Genomic DNA, 9,532 nt, shown 5'->3' with positions numbered 1-9,532 from the left:
CCTTTGGCCTCTCAAGGTTTTAATTGGTTTTGTACTATATGACAAGCAAGCCCAAACTAGTGTAATAAATACATGGAGAGTACATACTATTCGCCAGAATAATTAGTCCAGATTTAATTACCTTTAAATCAATTTTTCAAAAAATTTTTCCTTCTTCTCCCCCAAGCACCGCCCCCCCAGTACATAGGTGTATATTTTAGTTGTGGGTCCTTCTAGTTGTGGCGTGTGGGACACTGCCTCAGCGTGGCCTGACAAGTGGTGCTAGGTGTGCATGCAGGATCTGAACTGGCAAAACCCTGGGTCACCAAAGCAGAGTGTGCAAACCCAACCACTGGGCCACAGGGCTGGCCCTGCAAGACTTTCTTTAATCTTAGGGGTATCCCTTTCTAATTGACTTTACAGTTTAATAGCTTGTGTTGACAAGAGTGCGAACACCACCTTGAGCTATGATAATAAGGTCAAGTGTCATTTGATTCTGCCACAACAGAAATGAGATGATACTTCTATTTGTGAAGCTCCAAGGTGTCACTTTTTTTTTTTTTTTAAAGATTTTATTTTTTCCTTTTTCTCCCCAAAGCCCCCCGTACATAGTTGTATATTCTTCGTTGTGGGTCCTTCTAGTTGTGGCCCAAGGTGTCACTTTTTGCATTAAAGCTTTACTCTACTATTCCAGGGACATTAACATGACTTGTTCTGGTCAATGAAAAGAGAGAAAAAGTGGTATGTGTTGGTTTCCTGGTGAAAGCTTTAAGAGCAAGTGTGAGTTCCGATTCATTCTCTCTCTCTCTCCGAAACAGTGACAAGCAATGCTCTGTTTTCTTTGTGGTCACTGTTCTCTCAGCTTGAGATCAGAGTGAGGATGACACAGAGCAGAGCCTCCAGCTGACCTGAGATGAAAATACACTATGACTGGAAACTGAACCTTATTGTATGAGGCCATTGAAGTTTTGGGGTTGCTTGTTACCATGGCAAAACTTACCCCATCCTAATGAGTACGGTTAGCTAATACTTTAGGATGCATTCAATGACATTCATAAGTGAAAGGGGCCTGTGATTTGATTTTTCATATTTTCCTATTTTGGAATCAAGACTACATTAGCTTTTTTTTTTTTTTTTTTTTTTGCTATCTATGAATGTATGTGTTCAACCCATCATCTTTAACAGGAAGTCTTCCCTAAATCTTGTTAATAAAAATCAGGATTCTATTACTATTATAGAAAAGTTTTTGCTTCTTTTCTATATCTGGAAATACTTCTGGAAAATGTGTTAATCTCACCTATAAAACCATATGGACATTTTGGGGAAATGGTGGGAAGACTTTGATTACCATTTTCAATTATTTTATTATTTATTGATCTACGTAAGGCCTCTCTTTCTTTTTTTCTTTTATTGAGATGGTATTGGCTTATAACATTATGTAATTTCAGGTGTATGTTATTATATATTAGTTTCTGTATAGATTGCATCATGCTTACCACCAATAGTCTAGTTTTTATCCATCACCATACCTATGTGCCCCTTTACCCCTTTCACCCACCCCTCCAACCTTCCCCTCTGGTTAGATTAGAACTCTAATCTGTTCTTCTTTTTTAAGATTGGCACCTGAGCTGAAAACTGTTGCCAATCTTTTTTTTTCTGCTTTTTCTCCCCAAATCCCCCTAGTTCACAGTTGTACACCTTAGTTGTGGGTCCTTCTAGTTGTGGCATATGGGACACCGCCTCAGCATGGTCTAATCAGTGGTGCCGTGTCTGCGCCCAGGATCTGAACCGGTGAAACCCTGGGCCACCGAAGCAGAGCACCTGAAATTAACCACTCGGCCATGGGGCTGGCCCCTAATCTGTTCTTTTTATCCATGTGTTTGTTTATCTTCCACATATGAGTGAAATCAAACGGTGTTTGTCTTTCTCTGTCTGGCTTAGTTCACTTAACATAATACCCTCAAGGTCTATCCATGTTGTTGCAAATAGGACCATTTTGTCTTTTTTATGGCTGAGTAGTATTCTATTGTATGTATACATCACATATTTTTTATCCATTCATCTGTTGATGGGCACTTGGTTTACTTCCATATCTTGGCTATTGTGAATAATGCTGCAGTGAACATAGGGGTGCATACATCTCTTTGTATTGTTGATATCGGGTTCTTTGGATAAATACCCAGTAACTGGTTAGCTGAATCACATGGTAGTTCTATTTTTAATTTTTTGAGAAATCTCCATACTGTTTTCCACAGTGGCTGCACTAGTTTGCAGCAGTGCATGAGCATTCCCTTTTCTCCACATCCTCTCCAACACTTATTTCTCATCTTGTTAATTATAGCCATTCTGATGGATGTGAGGTGATATCTCATTATAGTTTTGATTTGCATTTTCCTAATAATTAGTGATGTTCAACTTCTTTTCATGTGCCTGTTGGCCATCTGTATATCTTCTTTGGAAAAATATCTGTTCATATCCTCTGCCCATGTTTTGATCGGGTTGTTTGTCTTTTTGTTGTTGAGTTGTATGAGTTCTTTATATATTTTGAAATTAACCCCTTGTTGGATATTATGATTTGTAATTATTTTCTCCCAGTTGGTGGGTTGTTGTTTTGTTTTGTTCATGATTTCCTTTGCTTAAGCTCTCTGTTTCTTTGTGTGCCAATTTTAGCATTTTCTTTTTTCCTAGGACCACTCTATTAGGTTTTCAAATTTATTAGCATATAGTTATTCTTAATTCAATTATTTTGAAATTGTCTATAGTTTCTATAATTATTTCTTCTGCATTTTCTTTTTTGCATTTGTTATTTATATATTTTTTCTATATATTTTTAAAATTTTTCACAGAACCAGTCTCTAGTTTTATTGATCCTTTATTTCTCTCTTTTCTCTTGATTTCTGCTCTATCTTATATCTTTCTCTCTTGTCTGAGGTTTCTCCACTGTTCTTTTTTTAAATTCACAAGTTGAGGGGCTGGCCCCGTGGCCGAGTGGTTAAGTTTGTGTGCTCCACTGCGGCAGCCCAGGGTTTCGCCGGTTCGAGTCCTGGGTGCGGACATGGCACTGCTCGTCAAGCTATGCTGAGGCAGCGTCCCACATGCCACAACTAGAAGGACCCACAACTAAAAACATACAACTATGTACCCAGGGGCTTTGAGGAGAGAAAGGAAAAATAAAATCTTTAAATAAATAAATAAATAAATTCATAAGTTGAATTTTTAGGTAGTTTTTTGTTTCCTGATACAATTTTTTTTTTGGAGAAAGATGAGCCCTGAGCTAACATTTGTGCCCATCTTCCTCTACTTTATATGTGGTATGCCAGCCACAGCATGGCTTGAGAGCAGTGTGCAGGTCTGTGCCCGGGATCCTGGTGGCCAACCCCAGGCCACCGAAGTGGAGCGCACAAACTTAACCACTCTGCCACCAGAAGGGCCCCTGATAAAATTTTTTGAAAGCTGTAATTCTTCATCTTAATACAGCTTTATCTGTGTCCTGTGGATTTTTTTTTTTTTTTTAAAGATTTTATTTTTTCCTTTTTCTCCCCAAAGCCCCCCGGCACACAGCTGTGTATTCTTCGCTGTGGGTTCCTCTAGCTGTGGCATGTGGGACGCTGCCTCAGCGTGGTCTGACGAGCAGTGCCATGTCCGCGCCCAGGATTCGAACCAACGAAACACTGGGCCGCCTGCAGCGGAGCGCGCGAACCTAACCACTTGGCCACGGGGCCAGCCCCAGTGTCCTGTGGATTTTGAAATGTAGTGTGTTCCGTATCACTCAGTTCTAAGTATTTCTTAGCTTCCTTCATCATTTTTTAATCCAAGGGCTATCTAAACAGATATGATATTATTAATTATATATTAATTATTATATATATATAATTATTATTATATATTAAAATATATTATTTTTACTACATATAAGTGTTAATTTGCAATGCAGTAAAGCTTTGTGGTTGGAGAAGATAGTCTCTATGATAATGATAACAATCTTTAGAATTTATTGAGGCATTCTTTGTAGATTAATATATGGTCGACTTTTGTAAATAATCTATAATGTTTGAATATAATGTGTATTTGCTGTATTTTGAGCATAGATTTCTATATATATGTGGTCATTTGAGTATATTAACAGTATTAGTCATGTCTTCAATATCTCTGCTTATTTTTTGTCTGCTTGTTATAATGATTTCTGAGTGACGTGTTAAAAATTTCAACTACAGTTGTTGATTTGTTTCTATTTCTTTGCAATTCTGCTAGTTGTTGCTTGACATATGATGGATATATCTAAGAAGTGTATTTCTCTCTTATATAACATTTTGGGAGTAAGCAGTCCAGAGCTGGTATGGTGGCTCCATGATGCTAGGAACCTAGGCTTCTTTTTCTGTATTACTTTGTCCTTCCTGGGGCATTGCCCTGACTGACACGATCCAAGATGGTTCATCACCATGTCTTCTGAAAGACTAGCCCCTTCCTTCTGATGTCTCTACGTGGAAGTTGCACACATAGCTTCTGTTCACTTTCCATTGACCAGAATGTCATTATGTGAATACTTCTAGCTCCAAGGGACATTGACAGTTTTGGTTTTTATTCTTGTGGCTATGCACAAAAATAAAGACATAAGTAAATAAAAATCAGGGTTCTATTGCTACTATAAAAGAAGGGAAAAATAGATTTTGGGAGACTAGTAGTCTGTCACAAGGTCTCATCATTTTGTATGTAATCATTTGTTTAATCCCTTTCTTTTCAACATCCTTCATCTACCCTCAACTTTCAGTCAGTTCAATATCCATTTTGTTTTACCCTCTCCAGAAAATAAACTTCTAGTCTTCTATTTGCCTGGGAGAGAAGATTTAGAGGGCCTAACTGCTTCTTAAAAAATTTCAACCTAACTCACTTTTCTCAGCCCTATCTTCTTCCCCTAGTAATAGAGGTATCTGCTCCAACCAACTCCTGAGCCGTTTGTGGTTTCTGTATTGTTGATCTGACTGCTCTTGGCTTTCCCCACTGGGATTCTCCTTTCTTAGTCTGCTAGGTCAGTTACTACTTGTCCATCTCTTTCTGAGCTTTTAAAATTTTGTTGCTGTTGCTTCCTCTCCCATTCTCTTTGATCTTGTGAGTTTTACCTTAAAAAACAAATACATTTCTTTATTGTTATGTAGACAGATTTCAAAAGGGAATGGATGTTAATCTATGTGTTCAACTCACCATCTTTAACTGCAAGTCCTCCCTAAATCTTGTTAAATATAACTTTTATTTTTCCCCCAAGATAAAGTCCCATTTATCCTCATTACTTACTGTGAAATCTTGGTTTCTATTTTAAGTAAATATATTTTGAATGAAATTTTTTCCAGTTCTAATTATGATTATACTATGATTGCTTCATTCATTCATTTATGCATTAAACAAATTCACTGTGGACACCTAGTATGAATCAGCCATTGTTGTATGCATTGGGGATTTGGCTGTAAACAAGACAGAAAAGGTCATATGGAGCCTATATACTTAGAAGAGAGTGAAAAAAAAGTAAATGACCTTAGATTTTGATAAGTACAATGGGAGAAATAAACAAAGGGAAGCTAATTTTGATTGAGTGGTCAGGGAAAACCTCTTTGGGAAAGTAACATTTCAGATGAGGCTTAAAGGATAAAATAGGATCTAGTCATTCAAAGTATTGGGAAAAGAGCATTCTAGGCAGTGAGGTAGCAAGTGCAGAGGCCCCTGGACATGAGGAAGGGCTTGGGCATTCAGAGGAAGAGAAAGGACATCAGCTTAGTAGGAATATGGTGAAGGAAGAGGAGTAATATGAGATGAATTTGGAGAGTGGATTGGAGACAGATCATGTAGGACCTTATACACAATAGGGAGCTCAAAATTTCTTCTAAGAGCAATAGAAAGCTATTCAAGGAGAGTGACATGATCTGATTTACATTTTTATTTTTATTTTTGGTGAGAAAATTGTCCCTGAGCTAACATCTGTTGCCAATCTTTCTCTTTTTGCTTGAGGAAGCTTGTGGCTGAGCTAACATCTGTAGCAAGCTTCCTCTATTTTGTATGTGGGTCACCACCACAGCATGGCTTGACAAGCAATGTAGGTCCAAGGTGGGGATCTGAACCTGCGAACCTGGGTAAGGAAGCTGGGTGGGGGAACTTAACCATTACACCACCAGGCAGGCCCCTGATTTACATTTTTAAAATATTTTTCTGGAAAAGGTTAAGTGGAGACCAGAGGCTATGTAGTAGTATAAGTACTAAATACTGTGAGAAGTGGCTGGATTAAAAATCTGCTATAAACATATTATTCGGGGTTTGGCCCCGTGGCCGAGTGGTTAAGTTCCTGTGCACTCCTTTGGCAGCCCAGGGTTTCTCCTGTTTGGATCCTGGGCCTGGACACGACACTGCTCATCAAGTCATGCTGAGATGGCATCCCACATGCCGCACTAGAAGGACCCACAACTCAAAAAAAAAAAATACAACTATGTACCAGGGGACTTTGGGGAGAAAAAGGAAAAAAAATAAAATCTTAATATATATTATTCATAAGACTGAGTTCCTCAGCGGCAGAGATCATGTCTTTTGTCCTTTGGACCTAGTACAAGGCTTTGCACATAACAGTTGCTCAGTGAATATTAGTTTCACAGATGAGTGAGTCACACAAGTTACTGGATTGGGTTTCTCAGGCCCTAGTCCTGGCTGCAAAGGAGTCTGGAAAGATCTCCCATTCACCCACCCCAAACCTCCAGTCACCATGTTATCAGACTGTGGTAACCATTTAATGAGTGATTAGCATGAGCAGACACAGCGCTGATTGTTGAAGCAAGCTTTACCTCTAATTCTCACAATATCCTTAAGGGGTGGATATTATTATTGTCCTCATTTTACATTTAATCTTAAAAGGTTACATGACTTGGCTCAGGTCACCCAGCTAACAACAGGCGAGCCCACATCTGTTTGCCACAGAAAATGGCATTTTCAGGTCCAGCTTTATACCCCAAAGATTTCGACCTGCCTGAGCCTTGACAGAGTGGCCTAAGAATCCACCCCAGGAATCTTTCCCAGTGTGCCCAAATCTGGACGGAAATAAAATCCCTGTTCTGATCATTGTAGGCAAGGCCACGGTGGAAGGCAATGGATATGCTGCAGATGTGACGAAGTACAACCATTTCAGCCTGCCAGTTATCTTCCACTCAGCCAGTTGCAGGAAATGAGGTACACTGCTTTCCATAACCGACTTGTCTTGCAACTTTCTGAGCAAGTCACATCTTCCCTGAAGCTTGGTGTCTATCTCTACCAAGTGGGGCTGATGACACTGATCTCACCAGTAGCGTTATTGTTAAGATTAAATAAGACGGCTAGTAGCTTTAAAGTGTCTAATCACAGTACCTTCGCACGTAGCGGGCAAACGATCAATCGTACTTTAACCGCCCGGAAAGCACTGGGCGCACTGAGCTACTCAGATTCGGAGTCTGGGTAGGGCCCGAGAGGATGGCGGCAGTGGATTGGTCCTGCCGAAGGAGGCGGGCCCGGAGGGAGGAGCCAGCCGCGTCCCGCCGCAGCACAGAACTTTGAATCAAGCGCGGGTAGTTTCAGCGATAGCCAATCCTAGAACAGCATTTTCTTGCGTCAGTTGTTGCTGAGGCTCAGAGCCACGCGTCTCTCACGGAGTTCCGTTCTAGCCGTTGCTACTGTACCCGACCGTGTCCGTACGTTACGACTGAGGGGACGGACAGAAAGTCTGTCAGCTCCCTGAGTATCCGGGCCGGAAAGAGACTCTCGGCGGTCGCTCCAAACATGCAGAGCAGCACCAGCTTCCCCGTCTGTGTTAGTCGTTGGCCGACGCCCAGTCAGGAGTTGTAATACCAAGATTCCAGTTCTTACGCGACTTGCCAGAGAAGCAGGAAGTTGCCTTTTGTGAGGAAGGCGGGCCAGGGAAGGAAAGTACCCTGCAGAACCAGACGGCGGGGGCGGAGGGAGTCCTTGGGCTGGACTGGGGCTGAGTCCTGGCCCTTTAAACTCGAGGGGGAGGACCCGGAAGTGGATGGGCGGGGCGAAGGGCCCTGATATATAAGAGGGCCCAGCCGCGCGGGGTCTCCAATCTGCCATTTTCTGTCCCTGAATAAGTCTCTGGCGTCCCAAATTCCCTGTTTTTCTCACAGGCTCTATTCCGCCCGCTGGTTCACCACCTCAGCGGAACGATGGCCGCAGAGTCCACAGCCACTGCCGCCATCGCCGCGGAGCTGGCTTCCGCCGACAAGTAAGTGGGACCGTGGAGAGCTTGAAGCACTGGCCAGTCCGCGGGGAGGGGGTGGTGGACGGGGGCTCCCTGAGACGGACAGACCGGTGGGTGGGAAGACTTGCCTCCCAGTGAGCAACTGTCGCTGTTCGGGGGGGCCCGGACACTGGGGAAGCCCACCTCTTGCAGAGAGCCTCGCGCATTAGCGATAACGCTGGGCGGCTGGCGCCCCCTGCCCCGCTTTTCGCGGCCGCCATCTTGCCGGGGGCAGCGGCGGCTGTCTCCATCGCCTGCCCCTCTCCTTCCTCCCCCGGCCTGGGGCTATCGGCGGGGAGGCGGGACCACAGCGCGCCGGTGAGCCTTCACGCCCCTACTGTCTCCGCACTTGTGGCGCGCGTCTCCAGTAGGATCCCCAAACAACCCCGGAAAATAACCAACGGAGATTTGGCGCCAAAAAAAAAAACCCTGCACGAGGGAGGAGGCTGGACCGGTGGGGTCGGAGTGGGCGGGGCGTCTCGGGGGGCGGGGTCTTGCGCGCGTGCGTTCGCTTCCCTCCGCGGGCTCTGGAGCAGGGGGCGGGGCCCTGAGGAGGCGGGAAAACTCCATTGTTTGGGGCCGGGCGGCTCGGCGAGAGCCTCGGACAGCCGCGGCGGGGCGCGGTGCAGCCTGCTCCGCCCCGTCTCGTCGCTCGCCTCGCGCCCTTCTGCTCCCAGCTAGCCTGGTTCTTCGGCCTGTGGTGGAGAGCATCTTGGTTCTTTAGACTTTGGGAGTGTTGGCTAGAGACTTGGCTGCTTCGGGGGGATTTTATCGGGACGCCGAGCATCTTCCCCCAGCGCTGCGTCGAGGTCCTCACTTGCAGCGGCTAGTGTTTGGTTGCCAGGTTAATTAATGGGCAGCAGTGTGCGCAAAGTGTAGTAGGAGGACCGGGCAGAAGATAGGACTGCTTTGAAGGCGGCACAGGGCCCCTCACAAGACATAAGGCATTTCTTGAACAGTGAAGGGAAACTCTCCGTTAATTCGAGGAAGCAAGTGCTCTTTTCCATCCAGTAGGTCTGACTTCCCAATCTTCCCTTGTTTTTTAGGAGCCTGGTTTTATGTTTTTCCTCCTCTTGTGCACTTTAGAAGTTAGCTTCCTTCTCTATAAATTATAGGGAAAGGGTGCTGTGAGGTTTTTATGGTTGGTCCTCTTAGGGGCTTACACTCTGTTAGTACATTTACAGTTACCAGAGGTTTACTTATCTCTACATGCTCTACTTAACCACTTTTTGGGTCGTTTCCCCGTGGGTTCATGTTGAGCAGTGGTTCTCAAACCACCTCAGAATCGTCTGG

The 9,532-nt window shown here is 43.8% G+C and overlaps 1 protein-coding gene across 1 annotated transcript in view; it reads left to right on the top strand.

Moving 5' to 3' along the window:
* The first annotated feature begins 8,030 nt into the window (after positions 1-8,030).
* The window catches only part of NASP (nuclear autoantigenic sperm protein), a 31,026-nt gene continuing 29,524 nt past the window's right edge, over positions 8,031-9,532 (top strand). Inside the window, 1 exon segment of the mRNA XM_046661745.1 lies at positions 8,031-8,224. Within this exon segment, the coding sequence (XP_046517701.1) occupies positions 8,166-8,224 (59 nt within the window). The 5' untranslated portion in view covers positions 8,031-8,165.

Source organism: Equus quagga, chromosome 5 (genome assembly GCF_021613505.1).
Source record: "Equus quagga isolate Etosha38 chromosome 5, UCLA_HA_Equagga_1.0, whole genome shotgun sequence".
Taxonomy (NCBI): Eukaryota; Metazoa; Chordata; class Mammalia; order Perissodactyla; family Equidae; genus Equus; species Equus quagga.
The sequence above is the reverse complement of the archived record's forward strand: the minus strand, read 5'-3'. Positions and strand labels throughout refer to the sequence as shown.